Source organism: Sordaria macrospora, chromosome 7, assembly GCF_033870435.1.
Source record: "Sordaria macrospora chromosome 7, complete sequence".
Classification (NCBI taxonomy): domain Eukaryota; kingdom Fungi; phylum Ascomycota; class Sordariomycetes; order Sordariales; family Sordariaceae; genus Sordaria; species Sordaria macrospora.
Window position 1 is genome coordinate 1,320,997 of NC_089377.1, and position 25,787 is coordinate 1,346,783.

Sequence of the window (25,787 nt, forward strand, 5' to 3'; positions counted from 1 at the left end):
AATACCAAACGCACCCGGCAACGTTTTCATCAACGGCCCGGACATGGAACCGCTATGCCATATAGACACAGTCTTCTTTGGGTCATGTCCCCGTTGTGGCAGAGGGGTACGGTAAGGGTCCTTATATGCCCTGGTCGCCTGTGTGTTAGGTTGTAGCACAACTGAGGCTTCCAGTGGAGTTGGGTTGGTAGGCCGGAAGGTGGGAAGGGTCGGGTGGTCCCGTCTCCCGTCGTCATTTGATATTTGGGAAAGGGGACGGGAGGGGTTGGCCAGTTAAAGGGCCGGCGGTGGCAGGAACGGTGGCAGGAACGGTAGTAGGCAGGTATGTACCTTTTACCAGCGCAATTGTAGAAGTACTACGCAGTCGGGCTCTTGTCTTCACACCGGGTAACTGGACTCGCGGTCTTTCATGCTGCACTGCATCATCCTCACTGTCACGCCCACCCCGGTAATTCGGCTGCATTTACATGATTGCCATCATCACCAGTACCAGACACGGCGTCCATCTCGTCCACATTCGTTTCCCTCCTTTTTTTTTTTTTTTTTTTTTTTTTTTCTCCTAACGCCAGACTCCGCAGCCGTCTCTCGGTAGTACCTGGTCAATCGCGTTAACGTTTTGCCTACCTCATTGCCGAGGATCTCACCGCTTGAGTTCCATTTCCCCCTCCTGGTACTTCATTGACCCGTCGATTGTCTGACGCCAGTCTTGCTTACCCTACCCTCCTCAGTCCCGTCATCTTTCCCGTCGTCCCATGCCTGAAGATTCAATAGTCATCCTGCTCCACAGAGGGTGTCACGTCCATCTCCCAGTCCTCGGCGTTCTCACCCTCGAGACCCTCCAAACCCATGTCCTCGACGTGTTTGGTGATGTCGCCGTCAACCCTGTCGTCATCCTTCTGATTCTCCTTGTGATAATCAGCATCGGAGTCCGCATGGGCGATAACCTTCCTCGGTCTGCCAGGTCCGCGCTTGGGCTTCGCGGGCTGAAACTCATCATGCTCCTCAGGCTCAATAATGATCTTCCTCGGTCTGCCAGGTCTGCGCTTGGGCTGCACAGAGGCAGGCTCAGGAGTGGGCTCAGGAGTAGCCTCAGGGGTAGACATGCGGGTAGGCTTAAGGATAAGCTTGCTGGTAGGCTCTTCAGGGGCACGAATCTGAAAGGTCAAGGCAATATCGGGGTTGAGTCTGTACTTGAACCTGTTGGTAGTTTTTGTCATCCAGAGCAACCATTCCTGGGGCACGCCTGCAGGTTGAAGAAACAATTATTAGCAGTTGTTCACTGGGATCATATTTTCGCAACAATAATGACAATGAAAACCGTTCACTTACTTAGTCTCATGGAGTCATTGGGGAAATCCTAGTTCTCCTCTGTAACTGCCTCTGTGACCTCGTCGGGGATAATGCTAAGGACCTCCATGTACTTGCGGTCGACCCAAATGTAGCCCTTAATTTGAAAACGCCAGGTTCCTGGGGCAGGAAGTCCAAAACCGTACATGTCCATGACCAGATAAACCCTGTCATCTGGTCTGTACTTTGGTGAAATGCCAAATCGGTAGCGTTCGACTTCGTGCTTGGTAATGTGGACATCGCGGTCAGTTGTCACCGCGGTCACCTCAAGTTTGAGCTCTTGGTCGTGATGGGCGAATTCTCGAGGCAAGAAAATTGCGATGGGAGGAAAGGGAGCGTCAGCCAAAACCCGCTCGAGAAAGGGGATCGCAAGGTCAGCATCGCGTGGAATGTTGTAAGGCTGTGATCGGTCCGACATGGCGAAAAAGAATTGTTGATGATTGCCCTTAACGGTGGTGTGAAAGTGACGGTGTTTGTCGGGGATCGATGGAGTATGAGGGAAGAGTTGTGGCTAGATTGAGAACGAGATACCCTGTTAAATAAGCGCGACTCGTGGCAGTTTCGCGACAGGTGAACGCGACCCTGGAGGCCCAGATTCGGCAACTGAAGGTTCAAGTGACATTTGAACAGGTGAAGACATCCAAACTTCAATCTGTTTGAAACCTTGAGCGAAGATGGCAGGTGAAGAGAGGTTGAAGTCCAGCTTCTAGCCCAGGTTCCAGATTCACTTCACCTAGACGACACACTGCCGAGGTATGGTATTCCTTGGAGTGCATGGTCGCTTTTGGATGGTCCAGACAAGTTGCTCATTGGTTGCTCTCGGTTGCTTCAAGGCTATTCCTGCGGCTGTCCTTGGTCTTCGGTTCTCATCATCGAAGGTAAGCCACAGGACTTTGGTGGTGGTATTGATCACTACAGGTGCCATCGATTTAGCGTCATCCCATTAAAAAGTGTGTGATTCGAGTACGTAGAGTTGTTCTCATTGAATCACCATGCCTGGAGGAGACTCCTGAGTGGATACACAGCTAATCCTTCACACAAGTATTGAAACCTAGAAGACTGTATGGAGCCCCATGGAGTAAGAAGATGCCTGCGGAAGACATATGGAAAGTAAGCCTGAAGAGTTTGTGGGGTAATATGTTCCGAAGAATGGCGGGCGACGATGGGTTTATAATGACATACAAAGGATCCGTAAGAGCGCGAATTTCCTGACAAGACCACTCTTTGTTCTTAGTTGTTGGATGGACGTATCGATCTGGTAGAGATGAGTACACAATGCCCAAACTGTGGAACATTTCTGGTTGGAAAGTGATGTTCGAGGGTCAAAACGATCCCTAGGCTCCAAAACAAGGACCTTCATATAATGATCGGATGTTTTTATGTTAGAAAGTTCAAGGTCTTGCCGCTAAGTATGTAATTGTGGCATCCTATTGGCGTGTCGTTGATCTGTGCTCCTGCCTCGATATCTCATACCAGTACAGGTACTGGGTATGGAACTAAGCTCGAGCACTCTGACACTGCACGTCGATTCCCGCCTTCCTGCAGGATGACCACATCCACCGTCCCCCGACCCTCTTCCCACATCAATTCTTTCCATTCTCCGGGTATTTGTCCACGAGATGCCCATCGTCTCTTCTAATACTACTTATCGTATTCGTCGGCCATTCTCTATTAGGCGTGTAAAAGTCCAGGACCTTGGACGCGGTTGCCGACTTGACTTGACCACGCAAATGAAGGCTCTGAAGAGGAACCACGATGGATAAAGACCCGTATTTCTCGCGGAGCTTTCTTGCTCGGCCGTCAAAGGGGTCTCTAAACATTGAGCCTAGTCAAACAACGACTATTCAAGCCCCCGAAAATCATGTCCAGGAACTCCAGAGGCATGATGATCATGACACCAAATCTGTCCCAGTGAAGGCTGCCATCCGTACGCAGCGCGATCACGAGAGATTGCAAGCATGCTTGAAGCCCCCCGACATGGCAGATGATGCACAGTCCGCGTCTGAAGCACATTCAAGAGGGGTTGAGAACACAACAACCAGCAACACAACAGCAGCTCGGAACCCCTTCAAGCTACCAGGAATTAGCAAGCCATCTTTGCTCCAATCCCAACCAGCCCAGACGGCAACTCCGCAAGCAAAGGCCAACGACAGCATCAACAAGGACGTAGAGACAAAGGAAACCACTTCCACGTCTGGCCAACCTGGCGCCTCCGCTCGTCCTCGCAAGTCGCTACCTGGAACTTCCAAGATCCTTCGAATCCAGTCAGCAAAAGAAAACAGCGCTTTGCTTCCGAGGCCAATCCTCAACAATACCAAGAAAACATATCTGCCCTCAAGCATTTCCAGCTCCATCAAGGTCCCTAAGAGGTCGCTCTTTGCACCCCCTAAGAAGGCTTACCAACAGAACAAGCTTTCAAAGCCTTTGCCGTCATCAAGTACGACTGCCTCGCGGCCAAAGCAATCAACTGGCTCGAATGTCCCAAAGGTTTATTTTAAGGGTAACGGTTCGTATTATACCCGGTTCGACCCAGCATCCTTGGGCATAAGAAAGCATTCCAACAGCCCTACAATGGACAAAATAAAGAGCACAGGAATCAAGATCCGCTTGGCTTCGGGTAAAGATAACTTGAAGTCGTCATCCAAACTGTCTCGGCCCGTCCTTGAGGTTCCTGTTCTCCCTTCTATGGCCTCTCGTCAGGAAACTCAGCCAACCCACTCTGGAAGTCACGAATATGCCAGCCATTGGGACCAGCCTCGCAACCAACAGAAGGGAACTGAGCCCGAGCTGTTATCGCTTGCCCAACAAACGGTAGAGGATGACACATCATCAAGAGACTCGAAGCTGTCTGACGTCGAGAGTGTTGATTCTCGGTCTTTTGGCTCCAACGACACCGCGAGTGCGCCAGGGCAATCACCTATACTTGTTATTGCCGATAGTGACGACGAGGACGACGAGGACGACGAGGACGACGAGGACGACGATCGGATTCTCTACAATTCTGGGAAAGACGGCGATGACAACGACGACGACGATCAGATTCTTTACGGTTCCGCAAAATATGACAATGGTCGGACTGTTCTCAGATCTCAAAAGGACGATTTTGGCCGGAACGACAATGCTCATGCGGAAAAGCCTGACAACAATACATCCGCTACCGGTAAACCCGGTCTTTATACTAAACATACTAAAGACTCGGCCCTTGATGATGCTGCCTACAAATATTGCAAAGGTAACGCTCCTGTTAACCCCAATGAGGCTTCACATGAGGCCGGCTAACAAATGCAACAGATCAGTTTGGCAACATCATCAAGACAGAAGGTGCACTAGTACCCGTCGGATATCAACTCTTTGATGGTGATTTTCCTTGGATATGTCCTGTCCGATCGTGCAGAACACTGCATCCAAAGATCAAAGCTTTGGGGAACCACTTTAGCGTGCGTTGTTCCGTCTCCTGTTTTTCGCTGGATCTTAGGTTGCCACTATACAGGCAAAGACCGATTGATTTGCTAACTTTCTTTTTGACTTGTAGCATGGACACAAAGGATCCTGTTTTAACGATAACCTAGATGGTACCTTGACATTCTTAGGGGTGTATACCAAACAGACGAGTAAACAGCCTCCAATCATCGTGAGCAAGAAAGCCATGAGCCTTGATGACTCGCCAATGCTCGAGCCGTCACATACAGTGGCGAACCATTACAAGTACAGGGCCGGATTTCCCGAGAAATCGTTGAATGAGCACGTGCCGAGACGTGAGGGGCAGACCAAGGAGGTAGCATCTATCCAGGCTACTATCGCTGTTCGAGGACCTCCGCTATCAAAACCAGACAAAATCTTGACCATGGCTGAACCAGATCGGCCTTATGATATGTGGCCCGGTATGTGTATTCCTGTGCTGAGTATTGTCGTTCAGCTCAATGAACGAACAGCACACTAATGCTGTCATAGGTCCGACAGGGAAGCTTGAACAGCTTCATGGTGGCCTGATCCCATCTGAATGGACTCCGTACTACGAGTACCCAATCCGCCAGTGGATATGTCCAATTCGGTCATGCCAGTGCTTGACGAAGAACCAGTATCACTTCGGCCGCCACTGGTTGGTTAGTATCTCCACACTCGCTCAATCGGAGAGGACTTGGACTAACAAGTTTTGTAGACTCACCGGGGCTGTCACCTGAATGACAACCTTGATGGGACATTTACCATTCTACGTAGCCCATCCCAAGCTCAGCTAGATGATAAGGAGTATACCAACACACCTTCGGTCGTCGTCGCACGCGAGCCATTAGATAATGAACCTATCCGACCGCCACAGATCAGAATCAAAGATCCATCAGGTACCCAGCCTATTTGGGTCAGTCTCAGTTCCTATCTGGAATCAATCAAAAGAGGTCGTGCGAAAGACATCAAAGCAATAACCCACACTACAGTCCCCACGAAGATTAGGATTGTACAACCAGGACCGAAGGAAACCCCATTCAAGCCACTCACGGAGGCTCACTTTGACGAGGAACTCATCATGGCAACGAATGATCGGAAATACTCTGTTTGGTGGGGTAAGTATTCCTCCTAGTATACTCGGTCGCTTTCTATTAAAAGTTAACGCGGTCTTTTCATTGACAGATCCGGATCACGGTCTCAAGGACACACGTGGTGCTCTGATCCCAGAGGGGTATGAGTTGGATGAAACGTGGCCTGGTCGACCGTGGGTCTGTCCTATCCGCTCATGTCGAGTGGTTTGCAAGAACATTTGGAGTTTAGGATGGCACTTTGTAAGTTGAACATGGTCTATGTTCTTTCATTATTTTAGGCAATCAACTCACCCTGAGCCACTCTAGTCAAAGCTACATGCGTCTGCTAGCCTCAATGACAACAGGGATGGTACGTTCTCCATTGTTGGTACGCACCAACTTGGAGCACCCCGTGTTGTATCGAAGCGCCGTGTCAGTCTTCATAAGGATCCAACCGTTGAAACATGCCTTCCCTCGCTGAAAAAAGCAGAGATCGAAGAGGAAGAGAGGAAAAGGCGCCAGATGGGAGCTTCCATGGTCAAACACACCACCCACAAACCTGCTGCGGACCCAGAAGGACTTTGGAAGTACATATGCAGCATGGTTGACGACGATCTCGCAAGGCCAACCCATCCAAGCTTTGACCATCTCCTGGCCCTCCCTCGAATTCGGGATTTGAATATCATCGACAAAAGGCTGAACCCGAAGCACTTGATTCACTCAACGCTGACGGTGGGTTTGGTTATTCAAGTAACAGGAGTGGAAAGGCAGACAAAGCAATGCACAGCCTGCCGCCGCGGAGACGGTCCGTTTCAGGAATGCGTCAGCATCTGTCCGGAACTTGCCAATGAGGTAGCCCAGTCAAATCCGCCATTGGCGACATCGCCAAGCAATCGCTGGTGTTGTATGAACTGCGTAGTCAATAGGCAAACCTCACAGTGCAGTCTCAAGGCTTCTATGCTGGAACGGTCAGAAGATGGCAGTGTGAAAGAACGCATACCGCACTGGATGGTGGATTCAGAACAACGACCTCCTGCAGGCATGACCAAGAAGCTGAAAGAAGCCAGTCAGGATACTGTATCTGTCGACGATGAAACCAACTCGAGCTATCGGCGGTCTGGGCGTCTAAGGCCTCAGTTTGAGACTAAGCCTTCCTCGGCATCACCGAAACGGTCTTTTGAGTCAATGGACATGGCATTTTCTCAGGTCGCTGCAGCAGCCTCACAGGAAGAGGAAGCCAGCAGCTCTTTGCGAGCATCTAAACGTGTTCGGGGGATGCAATCTCCAGCGACCGTTCTAACTAGTTCAATCCAAGATTCGTTGATGGTAGAAGACTGGGAGATGGAAGCAAAGGTTATCCCCAGAGGAAATGGCTCTTCTGACAGTAAGTACCTCCAACGACCCTTACCCGTAAATCATTTTCTTCTGCCCATTGCCCCCTTCCTTCCCTCCTTCCCTTTTCTTTCCAAGGTACCTACTAATCCCCTACTTTCCCCTCCACCAACAGACCTCGCCTTATCCTCCTCCTACCAACAAAACTCCTCAGCCTCCTACTCCACCCAAATCATCCCCTCCTCTTTCCCATCCCTCTCCATGTACGTCATCAGAATCCCCTCGGGAAGCTCCCACTGCCTTGGAGGCGCCACTACATCAAACGAGTCACAGCATCAGAATCGTATGTGCACGGTCATTTCCGGCAAGTTACGCGTCAAAATCCAAGCAGTGGACGACGAAACAGACAATGCCGAGTTCAATATCGGATTACTTGGCGTGTTCAAGCTGGTGGTGGGGATGGAAGCGAAGGTTGAGAATCGGGGGTATATTGATGCTGTGCTGCAGGTTGTTGGTACCTACTAAGGGGGAATAACTATGTTTTGAGTGAAGGGGTATTGGATGGAGGGACGGCTGGTTTGGACAGTGAGTGAGGTCTTGAGCTGAGTATGATATGACCATGGATGGATAAATGGTCAAATATTTGAGTTGGGTTATGGGTACAATGACTTTGAATGGTCTTGATTAGGTACTTCACGCGGTTCGAATTAGGGTCTTTGAGTCAAGATGTTGGAGGAATTCTTGACGATTACATCGGTCATGGGGGCCGTGTTTGATGGATACACTTCTTTTGGGCGGATTCACAAGTTTTGTTTGGGGGTTTGCTTGGATGAGTCGACCACAACGGCAGAAATATGAGGGGCTAAGAAATGAGCAACACCACCATCCATGCTTATACGCAAGGAAATGAGACTGCAAAACAAGAAGTATAGTATTGAGTATTGGCTAAAGGTAGCCTTAGTTGGGTCAGTACACTAAAATGTAGGATGATGCTTCTAACAGATAGAAGCAGGAGTTGTATTGCGGTGTTTTAGGTTGTAGTCTCATCTTCTTTTTCTTTTTCACCATGTTCTTTCCTTTTGTCTTTTTTCCTTCCCATTTGTCTTTTTTTTCTTTTTTTTTTTGCACTAAGGACAGTAAGCGCTATTGTTCCCGGTACTGTGCCTTCTTCTGACAAAGATGGTGTTAGCTGATTGGATGGATTGAACCTGGCTTGCTCAGTGAATGAGCATCAACGTAAACGTGAACACTGCTCTTGAATCACTTGATCCACAGGTCAAGACCTCTATTACCATGGAAGGTTCTGTCCCTGATAAGCTGCTGTGAGAGAACGATTCACCAAACATCTTATCCCGAAAGGCCTTGTATCTAGATGTTTGTGCCTGCATGGCCGATGTCGTTACGCTACGTTGAGTCTTTTGCCTGGGGCCAAAGGGCGCAAACTGTTTGGGGCATAACAGGACGCCCGTTCGTCAGTCATCAAGTTAGTCATGACTTGGGTTTTGTTCCTTCATTTCATTCATTGAATAGATACATAGGTGGTTCAACGACAAGCCATGGTGATGTTCTCCAGGTAGGTAGGTATAAAGACACTCACTCACTCACTCCTACCTTTGAAGAAACACAATCCCTTTATGGAAATCACTAGAATACACTCCGCCACCAGACCACTGTCAACATCTTCCTTTCTCATCTCATCTACCCACCCATACATCACCTGTCTGTGAGTGCACATAAACATTAACACCATCACCAACACCAACCCAAACCCAATCTTCACCCACATACAGCACAACATGGAAGTGTTCCCAACCTCTTCCTCTCCCCCTCCCCCTTCAAACCCTTCAAACCCTCTCGGCTTCCACCTCCTCCTCGGCCCCATCCTCAACGCCTTCCCCGACCAACGTCTCCCTCCTTTAGTCCTCCAATTTCCTTTGGGGACTACCCTAGACGAAACAACTAATTGCCAGATCGAAGCGGTATGCACTAATCTGCATAACTTTTCTCTTAATGATGATGGCGAGGGCAATCAGAGGGTGAGGTTGGTGAGTTCTATTCATAGTGCACCACAGTCGTCAGGGACAATGGAGACGGGTGCGGGCGCGGGTGCGGGAGTGGGGGGAAGGGTTGCTGGGACGGGAGTTGGGACGGTGGGAAGGGCGGTGATTAGGACTTTGGGGTCAACGGGGTCGATAGGGTCAACTGGAGCAGGGTCGATAGGGTCAAATGGTGTGGCTGGGTCAAATGGTATAGCTGTGGATGTGGGGAGCATGAGGTCGGCTATAAGGGCGGCAAGCGGAGGAGATAGTGGAGAAAATGGTGGAAGTGCTGTTGGGACTGCTGGGGGTGGGAGTGATACTGGGCTTAACAGCCCGAGTAAAAAGTACGCAGTGTTGCAAGGCTTGCGGTTCCCAGCTGTGGGGGACTGGCTGGTTAGACTGAGTGTTTGGAGGCAGGGTGTCAGAGTTGCCGAGGTGGAAGCTGGGTTGGTGACGGTTTTGGAGAGGGAGGTTTGGGAGACGTTGCCTGAGAGGGTGAGGACATTAAGTAAGTTTCGGATATTGCATGTTGGTGATGATATCCTGTGATGTGGTGGTCTTCTGTCGAGATGTGGTAGATACCTCTACCTACCTATGTTCAGGATGTAATGATGCATGCACAATACCTTGACCTACATTAAACCTCGGATAACGTAGTGCTAACAAATTTGGGTGGTATCACTTAGCGGACCACGATAAGGAGTTTCTGAGGTCTATCGGGGTGTGGTGGTCTTTTTAGATCTGTCCGGGTGATTACCTCTGTGGGTTTTCTGGCTGAGTCAGTGTTGGGCGTACCTCTGTCAGAACCTCGGCCTCGTCAATGTCTCAAAAGTATGCTGCGTACTCCCCGCCACAAACGTTACTTACCTTCAGAGAAAGGTCGAATGTGGTGTGGTTGGATCTACACATTTCGGGTGATCAGCCTCTTGCATGTTGGCTTGATCGTACAAGGTAGCCCTGCTCAAAGTCGAAATCTCCGAAATCCTGGACTGGTACCTGCGTCTTTTTTTCTGTAATCAGGATAGATGCGTCCCTTCCTGCAAGACTTTGGGGAGCGAGACACCACTGCATTCACTCACGTTGTGCCGAAGTCGAACCGCACCTCACAAAATCATATGATAGTGGACTGGATGCAGCTCAGATCCAGACAGTCGGCAGGAGGAAGCAGCATGCGAGGAAAGAGTAAAGCCATAATGTACCACCCTGCTGGAGACCAGAGTTCTGCATTTGGGAAGCTGGACTGTGCGCCTGGCAATGAGGGGTATTTAAACCTCCATTGTTTCCTAGCATTTTCCCTTTCAATACTTTCTTCTCCATCAACCACCACCTTGCCCAAAGATCCAGTCCCAACCCCAGCGAGTTGCACATTCCAGTCAGCAGAATTCCCACCGCTAACTTTATTTGCAAGGAGACCAACTCGTCTTGCTAGTCCTTTGGTTACAGGCACAATTTAACACAACACAATAAATCCAAACCAATTGTGTTCTTGTTTGGATACTCCACGACATTCGCCTCTTCACTCCCCAAAACCAGGTTAGCCAGCTAAGCCACTTTTCTATATTTCACCCGTCATCTCTTGTTATCAAGCCCGCTCACTTAACCCACGACAGCCCTCGTCGTCTTCATAGTAACGGCGCCTTTCACTCCCGTTAGTTTGGACCGCCCCATCGACAATTAAATGGGACTATCTCGGCCACCCAATGGCGAGGACGCGACAGTGTCGCCTTTTGCCCCCGGTCCTATTTCGAACGAGATGGACGCTTTTGATAACAAGCAAATGAGCCACTTGCAAACATCAGGGGAAGGGAACGTGGAGTGGATGAAGGGATTGGATTTAACACGCTTGACACCAGACCAGCTTGCTGTTCTCGTAGCGGTGGGAAATCTTCATCTAACATCCTTCGCTCACCACAAATCTTTAAGCCAACAACTGCAAGACATCAAGAGCGCCGTCGAGGTTTCTAAAAAAGGGTCGGGAGAGTCTTTCAGTCAAAAGATTGTCTGCCGCTACCAAAGTTGGCTCCAATCCTGCTATGCAGACCCCCTCCGATCACCATGGAACCCAACATTTGAACAAGCATATGCAGCAAAAGGAACAGGAATTCGCTCAAAGAATGACACCAGAGTCTGCACAGACACGGGAACAAATGGCCCAAAAGCTGAGACTCCAAAATGAATGGATTCAACGGCAGGCGCTGGAGATAGATCACTGGAAAAACCAGGCTCACAATTGGAAACGGGAGGCTTACTTTTGGAAACTGGAGGTTCACATACTGGAAAAACTATACCGTAACTTGAAAACTCAACTTTGCATGCCGTTATAGCCGTCCCAAGTCCAAGAAGCGCAACTCCAAAACCCCCGAGTCCAGCAATACCAAGATCAGCAACTCCAAGCTCAACAACTCTTACCTCAGCAGACCCAGGCCAAAACAATCGATATTCGGGCAATCGAAGCTGAGATTCACAAAATTCAGGCACTCCAAGCTCGGCTTATCCAATCTAAGGCACTCCAAGATCAACAATTCTCAGCAACTCAACATCAAGTCCAGCATCTCCCAGCTCAGCAACTCCAAACTCGGCAACTCCAAACACATGCACTCCAAGATCAGCAACTTTCAGCTATTCAACATAGAGTCCAAAATCCCACAGCTCAGCAACTCTCCGCAAAGCGACCTAAACAACATCCTCCACGGCGACCGGAGTCGCAACCGGTGGCCAATGTGTACCAGCCTATGCCTTTACCACAGGGACTAAACCGAGAAGGGAGCAATTTTGAGGAGCATGGAAGAACTCAAGACGATTTTCAGGAACCACCGAGATCTGTTCCCGCCTCTTCTGACTGGCAGAACGCTTTCGGTCTTGTAAACCAAGGAACTGCACATGAGGCATCTATAGGCGGAACGCCGCCTGGAATGTGGCCTGAAGCGCCGCCTACCAAGAGGGAAGCACCCACAACCCTCAATGGGGGCTACCTGTATGAGACTCTAACGCCGTGCAGGAAGAAGGGAAGACTTGAAGAAGTCAAAGAAGGATTTTGAAAAAAGATCATGTTGAGGCAAATTGTGAGCTGCATTACCGAAGAGGAAGAGGAAAAGACCAGGGCATGGTGGGTGGTACAGTGATGCAGCAAAAGTCTTTGGGCATAGCTCGTTTTCCCATACAAAACTGTCAAAACACTATCGATGAGCTTTCAAGAGAAACCGCCAACACAACATCAAAAGGGCTCTAAAGGTATTCATACTACTATTAGGTTGCCACCCTTCCTTATGTACTCTTCACATTTTTTTCAAATCCGTTCGTTCGTGGTCGGGGCCGGCCTAAATTGGTCGTGCAAAACACAGCTTGGACATTCTTGACGCATTGTTTTGGCAACAACGATTTAAGATTGGATAAAACAGTAAAATATGAAATAAAGCGTCCAAATATGCACCTAGAGCTGCTACTGATTCAAAGAGGCGCTCATCATTTGATTGCTCTTTGTTGTCAGAGGCCCCCCCCTTTTTTTTTTTTTTTTTTTTTTTTTTTCATACACAAGAATTCTTGCGGGGTGACTTGTAGTTGTCGCCGGAACCCGCTCGACGAGAAACACGGCCACATCATTTTTCAACGATACCTACTCCCTGCTACTAAAACAAGGTGGAGGAGCAAAGATCAAGCACATCGAGTGTTCGTTGTTATTGGTAACAAGCTTGGTGCCATCATTCAGCGAAGAGAAGGAAAGCAGTACTACAGCTCACTCAGGACAGAATTGATGACACCAGAGACCGAGTCCTTACCAGAGTAATACGGGAGACTAATAACAACTGACTGATTGATTACCCGAAATACACCAGGACTATATAGACCGACAATGAGCCCTTAAGGTACCACCAGTTGGTAGGGTATCAAATTCCGTAAAGTTCCAGGTTGCTGCCGATTTTCGTGGTGTTCTTCTGGCCGGATTTGGTGTTTTGAGCGGTGGTAGACTTCATTGGCTGTCATCAAATTTTGTCATGGGTGAGCACAGCTAAGTACCTACTTGACACTATCATGGTATGGCGGGTACTTGTTTTGTACGGGAGAAAGCGAATGATGGATGCACTGGAATCTTCTTGATGCTGATGAGGGGTTTGCCGGTAATTATTTAATGAGTGCCTACAAGAGGAAATCCAAGGGAGAAAAGGGGGGCTAAATAATACTCGGTTAGGTAGTGTTTCTTAGGGCTGATTGCGGGTAGATTAAGGAAAAAAAGAAGACGTTTGGACTGTCCCCCTTGGAGCATGCATCGCGATGTGTGCTAGCGTTGATGAAGTCGAATTGAGAGTAATGTAGGATCCACTTGGCTAGGTAAAATCGGATTAGCAAATAGCATAGACGGAACAGACATCACCCTACCACAACCGCGCCTATCGAACTGAAAACAAAGTGCCCATCGCAGTGAAGTTGCCCTTATACAACCTCCAAACAAAAAGTAGACTACAGCCCCCAAAAAATCAATCACATCTCAATCCCCTACAGCATATTATCCTACCAGGCCATCATCCGTCGGTCGTCCTCACTTACCTGTGACATGGAAAGTCTTCTGCGTCCCGTCGTCAACGTTCTATCTGATCTAAAATCAGGCACCACCACCACCACAACCACCACCACCATCTTCTTCTCCCCAGCCAAGCCTGACCATCTCCACCAATCCAACAAAGATACCTGATCAAACACAGTGAAAGCCATGAAAAAATGGTAACCTTAAATCCATCCCCCAAGTAGCAAATTTTCATTGGCCCGACCGAACCCAAACAGACACCGAAGAGCCAGATTAAGCTTTAGGGCTGAAAAAAGCCGAGAAAAGCCACGGCATGAAATTGCTCCGGTTCACGAGTAAGCACGGGTCTTGGCACCCACCTCTAGCACACACTCAGCACACACTTAGCACACCACTAACGCACCCTTAAGACCCCTATCCTAGCTCTTTCCCCAGATAATCCACAGATATTTCGAGGAGAGCCCAGGGCCCTGGCATCCAGTTGCATGCAAGTTGGGGAGGGAGGGGGAAGGATATTGAACGCCACAGGGTATGGGCGCATTGTCCTTTTGTTGACATGTGGCATGGCTAGTGTCCAACCTGCCTAGGTAAGTCCTGTTGGCGCGGTCCTGTAATTTCCCGGACCCTTATGAATGGTGCCTGACACCGGGTGACTGACTTTGGGTGTAAATGTTGCAATGTGAATTGTGGATGATGGGGCACATGGCTTGCTTGGCTGAAGAGACGATTTTTGCTTTCCTAGCGTTTTCTCAGGGGGAGCGACACGTGCAAACAGACCAGACCAGGCTGGAAGTGATCTACATTGCCCAGACCACCGCATTCAAGATGGTGCTTTCTTGGTAAAGACTGGGGATACTGAGGTGGTGTGGCTGGCAGCCTGGATTGATGGTGATGTTAGGTGCAGAACCGTGCAGCTGTTAACCTCTGTTCGGTAAGTAATTCGGACTAGAAGCCTCGAAGATCTAGATGGTGTGGACGGCCCTAGTTGACGTGTAAGTTTCCAGGAGTCACCGAGAACCGTAAGCGGATAGACGCGGTGTGATGTGTGGTGTGTCGTGTCGTGGTGGTAAAGAGGCAGGAGTATAAATAGTTCATCGCGTCTCTCGATTCGCGGTCGTTGTTACACCCTGCCTGGTCGTGAAAATGGTTATATAAGTCTGGTTGGTGTCTTCACTCCCAATTCCCAACCTCGACCCAGCCCTTCGGCGTGAGCTCTCCTTCATCCATCTTATGGACTCCGGCCTTACTACCTCACTACCTCTAGCCAAACCGGACACGATAACCGAGACTAAGCCCAACAGAAAGACGACACAATGCGCATGCAAGCCCTAGCCACCCGCGCCCTCCTAAGCGGCCTCGCCTACGAACGCCTTCCCACCATCCCCGGGACCTCTTCCAACCCTAACCAAGGTCTCATTGCCATTGGAACGGGTAACAACTTGGCAGCGAGCTGTGTTGTAGGAGAGACAACATGCGGAATCGGGTGTATGCCTTTGGCTAGTGTTTGTTGCTCTGGGTATGTGATCGATCCCAGCTGCCACTTTCGACTTGGCAAGCCGAGATGTTTGTGTCAAAAGGGAAATAATGTGGTGTATCGAAGCTGACAGTTAGGTTGCTGGAAACAGAAAAGGATACTGCGACCCAGGTGAATACTGCACCGAGCGAGACACCTGCTGTCCGATCGGCAAGACTTGTTCACCTGGTGGTGGGTGTGATGCTGGGAAAGTACTTTGTGGTAATGGGTGCGTCTTCCCCTTTTCAGTCCTTTCACTCCCCTCCATTGCAAAAGTAAATCAGCTGCAGTACTAACATTTACCTTTCCTTTTCCCAGCTGTATGCCCGCCGGCGCGGTCTGCTGTCCCGACTACGGCTATTGCGATGCCGGCGAAGTATGTACCGACCACGGAACTTGCGCCGTTTCCTCAGGCGGTGGAGGTAGCGGTGGAGGTAGCGGTGGAGGAGGAGGAGGAGGAGGAGGAGGAAGTGGTGGTTCCAGCACCTGCAGTGCCGCAGGAAAGGAACAATGTGATGCAGGCTGGTGCATGCCGCTGGGAAGTGTCTGCTGCGCTACTGGCGAAGGGTGGTATTGCGATGTGAGTACCTTACCTTACCTTACCCATCCATACGTCTCTTCCATCTGTCCCGTCAATCTGTCAATTGTTTTGCTCTGTGTGAAGGGAAGAAGAGAAACTAACGAGATTCGTTGCATCATCCAGGCCGGATACTACTGTACACCAACCGGCTGCTGCAGGAACGGTCGGACATGCAGTAGTTCAGGTGGCGGCGGCGGTGGTGGTGGTGGTTCCGGCAATCCTCCTCCCATCACGACGACGAGTCAAACACAAGCACTGCCGGCGACATCATCTTCTTCGAGTTCTTCCTCTTCTTCAGTCGCGGCCCCACCACCACCAGTGCAGACGGAAAATTCTGTTAGCGATGGTGGCCGTCCGGGAGCGACAATGCCGGTTCGTCCGACGCTCAGTGTCGATGATGGGCTTGATGATGTGACTACACCGTCTAGCACGCCGATGAGCTCAACGACGTCGACTTCTTCAGCTTCGGCGCGGGCGGCGCAATCCACGGGTCTTCCGGCGGGAGATGGTGCCCAGCCAGGAGGAGCCGGTTTGGTATCGGTATCGGTTGGGCTGGTCATGGCTGGCGTTCTGGGGGTTGTTGGCTTTATGCTCCCTATTTTCTGAAGCTTATCTGTTGCGTCGGTCAATATTTTTCTGTTCGAGATGGGTCTGATGATTGATATGGGTCTAATGATTGCCCGGGATGAGAATGAACAAATTTTCTTTGAGGGGAGGGGGGGGTATGGCAACAAGGGCAGGCGATACCAACGAAGATTGTCGGTATTCTTTTGAAAGGGAAATAATTCGTAATGGATGATACCACTTTAAACAATGAAAGAACACGGCGTCCCAAAGCCATGAATGGTGAAAATTGTGTTATGCAAAGATGCTCCCCTCGAACAACATCAAAACTCACTGTCTCCAGAGGTAGGGAATTTGTCCTGCACGGCAAAACCTGCTGCCCCGCTCTGTCCCTACCTCTAGACTATCAACGCCGAGGTAGATGACCTAGATGACCTAGATGACCTAGATGACCTTTAGACAGTTCGGAATCACTTCAGTTTCACCGTTGGCATTGAAACAGCCGGCTTGTATATACGCGCTTTGATTAAAAACCTCAAGATTGAACTGAACAAACATCTACCCAGACAAAAAAACGCACGCAACTGAAGTGCTTTATGTGACCAACCGTCCAACGCCAGTTTGATGAATCTCGCTTTCTTGTTCTCCATCAGAAACCCTCCGTGCTTCCAGTCCACCTATAGCACCGATTCTTTCCCCATTCCAACCTTTATAGCTTCCAAGTTTATAGCAAGTTATAGCAAAGTTATAGCAGCAAGTCTCGGAGCAGAGCAGAGCACCTTCCAACCACCAGTCTCCAAAGCTCTGTCGTCAATGAATGATTTGATGATTCCACCATCCTTTTCCTTCCGTCTTTGTTCCACCAATGAATCTCCATTACCAGAAACTGCACCATCCAATGTAATGCTGGCACAAGTTCTCCAGCTTGGTAGCCTCGATGATCAGCTTGTTAACTTGATCGGTTACGTTGAGCTCCTCGTGAGGCTTGAAGTCGCGACCAGTGAGCTTCTGTTGCACGCGATCCAAGACCTCAAGAGCACGGGCGTTCTGAACTTCCTGTTGCTCTTGCTGGTTGTTGCCATGGCCATTAACCATGCTGCTGCCAGTCGGGTAGATCGCAGACGAGTTGGTGCGGGCACGGGAGCGTCCGGGGTTAGCGGACATTCCCATTCCATGACCATCTGCGCCAGGGGCAGCTTGCGCTGCGAGAAACTCGGTGGGCGCCACGGGAGCGTCAAGGATAGACGGCCTGCGGGCGCGCGGGCCAGGACCTCCGGGCATGGCGACCTCCCGCTCGGCGGTGAAGTTGGGACCAGGCGGGCTGGTGGGATTGGTCAAACGCCAATTGAGCAAAGGATCATGAATGAACTAGTTCGAATGTTGGTAAATGATTTCAATGAAAAAGGAACATAGCGAAGGAAACTTACAGCTTCAAGGACAGCCATGACACTCTCCTTGTTCTCGCGCAACACCCTCATCACATGCTCACAAGTGGTACGGAAACTACCCTCAATGTTACTAACTTCCATAGCATATGTGAGCATGCGAGTCAGTCTGAACGGCACCCGCTCAGGGTACTTCTCGCGCTTCATGGCTACTTCGAAGCAGTCACCGAAATCAATGTGAATGATCTTGCCCGTAATGCGGTCAAGCATCAAGTTGCTAGGATGGCGATCACCCAAGCCAAGGATATAGCCGACCATCGACATGACACCGAGAGAACGTGTGTAGTTGGTTCTCCGATCCAGCCAGGCCTCAGACGACTTGCTCTTCAACCACAGGACACGGTACAGATCTTGCCCAGTGGTATTGTCAAGAGCGTAACCGAAGACCTCAACCTTTTGCATAAGCGTAAGGTTGTCGTAGTCAGGAGCCATCTGCAACATGATACGATGTTCGATGTTGAGGAGAATCTTTCTCGAATCTCTGTACTCCCGAATTAACTGATGGACAGTGTCACTGTTGGGGACCCAGCCGAGAAGACCAGAGTTCTGTGAAAGAGGAATGGCGGGGTATCTCTGGATATTGAGATGTCGCTTGAAGCTTTCGGAGTCGTTGGCCAACAATGTGTTGCAAAGACCAAAGAGCTGCATGACACGCTCATCCTGACGGATATCTTCGTGTCCCTTGAGAAGGAAGGTGTATGTCTTGCCATCGCTACCAACGATATCGAGCTTGCGAGGCCGTTGCTTGGAGCTGATCACGCTGAAGGTGGCGTCAAAGGACATGATTCTAACAACCTCCTGGCCACTGCGGTATGTTCCAGGCACAGCAAGTTCGAGATCCTTGGCGTTCAACAAGTTGGGCGAGCAGTAAGCCAACTCGAGGGAGGTCATCTGTGGAAGTTGACGGGTGATGCGACGGAACACCGTGTAGTAAAGGTCCCATGCCTGGTTAAGGTCATTGGAGTCTTGTGTCTCTTGATATTGACGGCACCAATCCCGAGCTTCGCTCAGGTCACGGCCAAAGGTCTGGGCGAAAGAGATTTCTCTGAGAGTTTGCGGGCCAGCCTCCAGCAACTCGTGAAGCGGCTCGAGAGTGGCAAACATGCCCTCAATGTTGTGGTCGCCGAAGTACAAGCGCGAAGCCTCCTCGAGAGCCTCATGCCACAACTCATGCCATAGCACAGCGACGCGGATAAGCTCACCACTGACGATTTCAGCTTGCTCAACGAGCCGGAGACTGTGTTGACGCATGCTTTCAAGAATTTGGTTGGCCGACCGAACTCTACGCGTGTTGTGCCAAGACTTCCTTGCTACCGTCAACGGATACACCAGCGCCTGGGGATGAGCACGGCCAACATCGGCCAACAACCCATGGACAGACTGCTGGACCCTCTTGTGCGGCTGATTGATCCTGGCAATCAACTGGGGAATAACCTCAAGCCAGGTATCAACGCTGACACGCGTGAAGCCTTCGGTGACGGCGTTATGGACGTCGATATGGCCACCATGAGTGAGCCACAAGGCCAAGAGGCGCAGAGTGTCCTGCAGAGAGCTGCCAGAGGACAATGCAATAGACTCGAAGAATCCGCGAACAGCAGGAACCACATACTGAATGATGTAGTTCTGCTCCCCATTGTTGCGCACATCCACCTCACGGTTCGCTGTCAGGTACTGAACGACTTCAAAGTTGGCCAGGGCCCATGCGTGCCAGGCCTTATACCACTTGTTGTTGTAATGAGTAGCCTTGTAGTAGCAGTCAAGGACCTCAGCGCGGTACCTCTGTTGCCAGTCGTCCTTGTTCAGCGAGACCATCCATTCGCCTTGGCGGAGATAGCACTTGGCAAGCAAGACAGTCTGCTCGAGCCAGTGTTTCTGCGCCTGTGGATGCAGCATCTCTTCGTTGAACTCGGCAAACCCTGGTTGGTTCTGCACCTCCATGCCGTTCTGAGCATGGGTAGCCATATGCATACGCGAGGCTTCAACGCGATGCGCAGTCTCCTGCGTGAACCTCTGCAGGCAGTACAGCGTCTTCTCGGCGACCCTATGCTCCGAATTGCGGAATCCTGGCGACTGTCCAATCTCCCACTGGAACTTCAGAACCGCATACAAGATCGGAGACGCGATCCTGCTCCCAGCGGGGCCCGGATGGCGATCATGCCAGTAAGGAATGACAGAGTCTAACGATGAGTCGGTTCCAATAAGCTGCTTGAGTGACTTTTCAGCGAGTCCCATGCGGCCCGACTTGCGACAAAGGTTGGCGAACTTGGTCCACATATGCATGTTCTCCTGCGGAGTCATGACAAGCGACCTCAAGCGCAGCATGCGTTGCCATACCTCGACATTGCGCTGGCAGCCCTTAAGACGAGTCTCCCAGGTTCTGCGCATGGTAGCCTGCTTTTCTCCGTCGGTTTGCTTGTAGACAATGAGCTCTTCCAGCTCCGCGAGCATTTGAACGCGTACTACAACCTGATAAGCCCGGTTGTAAGACTCGCTAACAAGCGCACTAAGCTCGGTATCTAGTCCTTCGCGGGCTTGCTCAATGCATGCCATAGCCTCCCTAAACTGATTGCGGTGAAGGGCGAGAATCGCACCAAAGAAGGCTCTGTCTGGGGAGAAGCGCTTCATTGACTGAAGGTAGCTGTCCATGGAGTCCCACTTGCCGAGACCCCAGGCCGCGGTTGTCGCCAGTGGAGCAATGCGTCTCTGAATCTCAGGTGACGAATTGGCCCAGGTCTTTCCAGCAAGCGTAGCTAGGGAATCCCACTCGCCAAGAGCATGATAACAGCGCATTTTGCCCATCACAATGTCCACGGGTACAGGCTGGTCTTCCGGAATCTCGCGTTCGCGTTGGCAGTAGAAGTTGAGAGCCTCGTCCCAACGCTCGAGCTTCTCGAACCAACTCTCACGCAACTGAATACCCTCCCTGTAGGTCTTAACTTTGCGGAGGATACCGATGGCAGCATCGGATTGCTGGAGCTGGTTATTGATGACAATCAGAGCCTCAACTGCACCACTGTTATGGTCCTGCAAGAACTCAAGCTCCTTGTAGTGAAGAGCCTTTGCGTATGCGTGGCAACGGGCGGCCTCGCGGCCCAAAACTCTAATGTCGATGGGCAGCGCCTTGTCATCGTGCTCCATGAATTCAGCAAGGTTGAGGAGCTGGCCAAGGAGATCCGGTGGTACGTTTTCTGACTTGATCGTATTCTCAATGTTGGTGATCAAATCCTCCTGGAACTGTTCATAAAGCTCGCTCCAGCATGATACGAAAGCCGAGTTGAAGAGCTCACGCGCAAGAGGCTGGTAGTTGCTGGCCAAGCTGGCACAAGCACGCAAGGAGTGATTCGGCGACTCGGTTAGGAGAGTTGTGCTAAACTTCCTGAACCACTCATGCCAATCGTCCTTGGTAGACTTGCCCTTCGTTTCCCACACCTGTTTGAGATGCACCGGATTCAGGGTCAACTTCTTGGGTGGGTTGTTTTCGGCAGCAAAGCCTTCCATGGAAATGTCTTCAAACCGAGGGGCGAGGTTTTGTGAAAGGGCCTCGCCCTTCTTCAGCTTCTCGATTGCCTTTTCATAGTTCGAATGCTGAATGGCATACATAGAGATGGCCTTGTCGACTGTGTGCTCGAAATGCAAGTAATCGCGTCCGAGCTGCAACATAAGGGCGCAAAGAGTATCCAAAGCGGCCACCCGGAGACTCGGCTCGCCGCTAGCCAGTACACGAGTAAGGGGATGGATGATCTTCGATGCGTAATCGTTCAAGTTCACCATGCTCGAAAGCTTGCCGATCGTCTCGATAGCCGATTTTCGAAGGAACATGGGCTGGCTGTGACTGTCGAAGAGGCGTACAATGACTGGGATGATCAGGTGCATGTACTCTTCGGCGCTTGAGCCGAACACCAGGAACGCATGGAAGACTTTCTCGCTAGGCTGCCGCTTTGTGCTAACATCCTTTTCGAGCACGCCTAGCATAAGCGGGAGCAACTTGGCAAGGTAGATCTTGAACTCGCCTTCAAGAGACCGCGAGATTGACTCTATCAATCCCAGGATGGTGCTCTGAAGCGCGAGAGTTGTGTGCCAGTACTCTTGGAGAACATCAATGATGTCTTTGAGGTATACTCGGATATGCTGGCGTACGATGCTGACCAGTCTGCTCAAGTGGTTGAAGTAGAACTCGAGGCGGGAATTGCTCGAGGCACGGATGACTGATATGAAGGCGGGAACCACACGATCAAGAAATTGTACACACTTCAGCCCCAGAGTGATGAAGATGCTCATGATGGCATCGACGACGTTTCCGTGCCACTGGACTAAAGACTGATCCTTTAGTATCTGAAGTAGTGCATTGATCACCACTGTTGGATAGTAGTCTTCATTAGATGGTGTTAGGCCACTCATCATCAAAGAGACATCGGTCAGTTGGGCCGCTTCGTTCTTGTTGTCATCCGTCCTTTCCTCGACCTGCATTAAGTTAGCCAACGCGTTTTTGAGGGGATTATGTGTTTTGTCTGAGGGGTTTCTGCTCCTCGCACTCGCGAATTTGCCCATTAGGCTGGCCATACTGTCCTTCATAGGACTGGCTCGGAGCATTTCAAAGAGATGGTCTGTCAAGTGCCGCAGGTGTTTGTAGTCGTCTGGGATGCTTCTCAGGGTATCCTATACCTGATGTTTATACGGGTCCAGAGCGCCTAAAATGCCCATAAGCTTGATCGTTTCCTGTCGTAATGTGCCGTGTTGGGGCTCGCCGCGGATGATCGTCTGAAGGATCTCGAGAAGTTGAGGGTATTCGAGATAAGGTTGAATGACATAGCCAGCGTTGCTAGCAAGTTGGCCAAGGGTGTGGAGGGCAGCCTCCCGCTTGATAGGAGCACTTTGATCCTGCAGGGCGTCAATGATGATGGGCATCAATGTGTCCTTGTAAGCAAGCATGGATTCTCCACCGACTGTGCACAACTCTCCGATCGCTTGAAGGACCGTTGCGGCCACAGAAGGGGTGGGATCACGCGCTTTTGGTAGAAGGACTTCAGTGATGGAGTTCACGTAGGGCTTGACCAGGTCCTGGGCGTGCTGCGTAAGCAGACTCAGCAACTTGGAGCTCTCCTCTTTGCTCCTGGCCACGTCCGTGTATTCCAGTTCAGTTAGCATCTGAATAATTGTCTTTCGCAACTGAGGAATGACATAGGCCGGGTTGTACCGAGCCAGACGCCCGATGATCGAGACGGCGACTTCTCTGATAGCGAATACTTCGTCGTGGAGGGCGAAAAACAAGGTACGGATATTTTCAGCCTTGGCTAGGTGCTGATCGAAGCGCTCGTCGAGGGCTGCCAGGACCGTACGTCTGATAGCGGCATCAGGATCCGACACGCCGACTGTCAAAAGCTTCTCGATAACATCTGCGACCACCTGGAGCGCATGGTAACTAGTCTGGTTGACAATGGGGTCGCGCACGTAAAGTTGACAGCACGTTAGAGCAGCTGCCTCACGGATCTCTGGATCGTCGTCTTCAACGTATTTTATAGCAACGTCGCGGACGAACTCATTCAAGACATGTCCTGCAACTTTAGTCAGTTTTCGATCCAACGGGTATGAGCGTCGGCCGGCTGGGCCTTTCATCGTGACTGGCAGCGTCAAGGTCCCATTTCGAATTCCCTCAGCCGGTTCAATTTCTCCAAGGGGGAAACGGGAAAGCAACGTACCTGAAAAGTCAAAACTACCAAGGGTGTTCAAAGCCAGTTTGACTTCGGCCTTTCCACGTTCCTGTACTGATGGGTCCTTGGGGTCTTTGGGGATGGCCGGAATCGAGGTCAATGTGTTGGGGTGAGGTGCTCCCAGCGGTCGGAAGGGTTCTCCGCACAATACCTTGCTAAGCATATCGAGCAACCGTTCCTGGATAGTAGCCTTGACGGGGGGGATGTAGAAGGCCATGTCAACCAAGGCCTGTGTTAGTTTAGGCGTAAGCTCGCAGGCAAAGATGGGATCCAGGAGCGCTTCCATATATTTGCTCAAGGTCTGACCCACGGCCACGGCCAAACGGCTAATGCAATCAAAGACGGGGTCGACCGAGCCACGCTTTCTAGACTGTATACTTAGGCCGTCCCGGACATATATGAGGACGTCATCAAGATAGGGGGCGATGGCGCTCTTGACTGAGTTGGCAACGTTGCCGATGGCGAGAAACGCATCGTTTCTTTCCTTTTCCTTCTTAAGCATGTGAGAAAGATGTATCATAAATTTGTGGAGATATGTTGATGCGAAGTCGTTTGGTGCGTAGTTGGCCAAGTCGGGGATGAGGAGGACCACGGTCTTACGAATAGCCGGATCCTTGGCGTCCTTGTGACGGAAGACGATATCGCATGCCTCGCCGTAATGGGTTTGCATGTACATGCCGCCCTGCTCTAGCAGCTCTTTGAGAACCAAAAGAGAAGCATGAACTGACTCGACGGTGTTGGTCTTGAGTCCCCTGTTTGCTTCATGGAACATCTTGTCCATCCACTCCTGCTTCATGGCCTGATCACGCTCCCTTATAATCTTGAAGCAGGCACTGACGGTCTCGGCAGAAGTAGCTCGGATCAAGAGTCGCTGATCTCGAAGGCCGATCCAGGACTGCTCGAATACGAAGTTGACGTACGGGTACATCAGGGTTGGTGCATTCCGTGCCAGCTCGCGTAGAATGAGGACGGCGGCATATCGCCTTTCCTCAACTCGCTCTGACTGAAGCCACTCCAAAGCGAGCTTGACCTCAGCATCAACAAGCTCTGAGATGAGAGAGCCACCAGGCTTGCAAAGCTTTCCCAAGACAACCGCGGCAGGCTGCATTGGCGTTACATCTTTGCTGCGGAGGATGTAGCCAATATGCTGCTCGAAGCGACTGTACTTGAGGGCTAGGTCTATACCATCGAAGTCAACCAAGGCATCGAGGATGTAGACACCGCCCATTCGATCGCAGGTGTCGGTCCCTTGTATAAGCGCCATGGTCCTCTGGTTGACTGTGTTGAAGAATGCCGTAAACTGCTCGGCGCCCATTTCTGTATAGCATTGTGAGGTTAGCACGAGTTCCCGCACCAGATGGAAATCTGAGGAGAATCTGAAAACATGATGACTTGCCTTGCTTTGCAACATTGACGAGATCTCTGATCTGCCGAGCAGCGCGCTTCCGGGCGTCGTCGGTAGAGGTGCGATTCCTCACATCGCGAATGTGTGTTTCCAGCGTTGCCGCTGCTTGCTCCTTGGTTAAAGACATCTTGTTGTTATTGTCCGACTATGATGTCTTCTTGCTCTCTTTTGGATGTCGGATAGCCTCGTCTGCAACTAGGCTTATTGTCGCTGGCCCATAGTCGACAGGGACAGTAGGCTTCAAGAGCCGGTTGACCGGCCGGGACGAAGGGCGCGTGTGTAACAGCTACGAGCCTACGCCTTCTTGTCGCAGTGATCAGGAGGGTCGCGGGGTAAGTGAGCTGAGCCTCAGCAGTCGAACAGTCGGCTGGTTGGTTTCGAAGTTGGTCGAGGTGGGGGACACAGGTGATGCTCGGATGAAGTGCGACTGAAGTATTTCGGGATGGAAGGGGCAAAGTAGGCGTGCGGTAGTGTCCAGCAACGTAACACGCTCGCGAGTCGCAAAGTGAATAGGCCGAAGATAGAATACAGTTGTAACTTTTGGTACCACGCGCGCCGGAATGAAAAGTAGGGCGGGTGGCTCTGGGTATCGTAGAAGCTTGGGGAGCTATCGAGACTTCAAGCTGAAGCGGAAAGTGGTTGTTGAGAGAAGGTCGGGAATGGACCGAACGATAGACCGCTGGCAGTCTAGGTAAGGGTAGAACTTGGGGGACCCTGGTTCTAGCCCGACTCTGGCCGCCGTTGTAAAGTTGTTGGGATGGGGGAAACGAACGGTCGGGTTGAAGTTCGAGAGAGAGAGTGGACGACAGTTGGAGAGAGGA

General features: G+C 50.8%; 7 protein-coding genes across 7 annotated transcripts; 4 read left to right on the forward strand and 3 right to left on the reverse strand.

The window, feature by feature from the left end:
- Nucleotides 1-764: 764 nt before the first annotated feature.
- SMAC4_03329 (uncharacterized protein) lies at nucleotides 765-1,217 on the reverse strand (the record flags this gene model as incomplete). The annotated part of the gene is made up of 1 exon (XM_003352963.2): nucleotides 765-1,217. The coding sequence occupies one exon, from the start codon at nucleotides 1,215-1,217 to the stop codon at nucleotides 765-767; it is 453 nt and encodes a 150-aa protein (XP_003353011.2).
- Nucleotides 1,218-1,357: 140 nt separating this feature from the next.
- SMAC4_03328 (uncharacterized protein) lies at nucleotides 1,358-1,765 on the reverse strand (the record flags this gene model as incomplete). Its single annotated transcript, XM_003352962.1, has 1 exon — nucleotides 1,358-1,765. One exon carries the CDS (start codon nucleotides 1,763-1,765, stop codon nucleotides 1,358-1,360), a length of 408 nt encoding a protein of 135 aa, XP_003353010.1.
- Nucleotides 1,766-3,324: 1,559 nt separating this feature from the next.
- Nucleotides 3,325-4,734, forward strand: SMAC4_03327 (uncharacterized protein; the record flags this gene model as incomplete). Its single annotated transcript, XM_003352961.2, has 1 exon — nucleotides 3,325-4,734. The coding sequence occupies one exon, from the start codon at nucleotides 3,325-3,327 to the stop codon at nucleotides 4,624-4,626; it is 1,302 nt and encodes a 433-aa protein (XP_003353009.2). The 3' UTR covers nucleotides 4,627-4,734.
- Nucleotides 4,735-4,993: 259 nt separating this feature from the next.
- On the forward strand, nucleotides 4,994-7,718 carry SMAC4_03326 (uncharacterized protein; the record flags this gene model as incomplete). Its single annotated transcript, XM_003352960.1, has 4 exons — nucleotides 4,994-5,228; nucleotides 5,974-6,022; nucleotides 6,212-7,245; nucleotides 7,369-7,718. 4 exons carry the CDS (start codon nucleotides 4,994-4,996, stop codon nucleotides 7,716-7,718), a joined length of 1,668 nt encoding a protein of 555 aa, XP_003353008.1.
- Nucleotides 7,719-10,357: 2,639 nt separating this feature from the next.
- On the forward strand, nucleotides 10,358-12,705 carry SMAC4_03325 (uncharacterized protein). The gene is made up of 3 exons (XM_003352959.3): nucleotides 10,358-10,765; nucleotides 10,843-11,357; nucleotides 11,557-12,705. The coding sequence occupies exons 2-3, from the start codon at nucleotides 10,911-10,913 to the stop codon at nucleotides 12,268-12,270; spliced, it is 1,161 nt and encodes a 386-aa protein (XP_003353007.2). The 5' UTR covers nucleotides 10,358-10,765; nucleotides 10,843-10,910; the 3' UTR covers nucleotides 12,271-12,705.
- Nucleotides 12,706-14,502: 1,797 nt separating this feature from the next.
- Nucleotides 14,503-16,688, forward strand: SMAC4_03324 (uncharacterized protein). Its single transcript, XM_066089926.1, has 5 exons — nucleotides 14,503-14,682; nucleotides 14,756-15,267; nucleotides 15,377-15,493; nucleotides 15,583-15,844; nucleotides 15,968-16,688. The coding sequence occupies exons 2-5, from the start codon at nucleotides 15,065-15,067 to the stop codon at nucleotides 16,448-16,450; spliced, it is 1,065 nt and encodes a 354-aa protein (XP_065947708.1). The 5' UTR covers nucleotides 14,503-14,682; nucleotides 14,756-15,064; the 3' UTR covers nucleotides 16,451-16,688.
- Nucleotides 16,689-16,847: 159 nt separating this feature from the next.
- SMAC4_03322 (uncharacterized protein) lies at nucleotides 16,848-25,636 on the reverse strand. Its single transcript, XM_066089925.1, has 5 exons — nucleotides 24,916-25,636; nucleotides 23,550-24,878; nucleotides 22,516-23,405; nucleotides 17,836-22,314; nucleotides 16,848-17,776 (listed from the first exon to the last, which is right to left on the reverse strand). Exons 1-5 carry the CDS (start codon nucleotides 25,091-25,093, stop codon nucleotides 17,285-17,287), a joined length of 7,368 nt encoding a protein of 2,455 aa, XP_065947709.1. The 5' UTR covers nucleotides 25,094-25,636; the 3' UTR covers nucleotides 16,848-17,284.
- Between the last annotated feature and the right edge of the window lie 151 nt (nucleotides 25,637-25,787).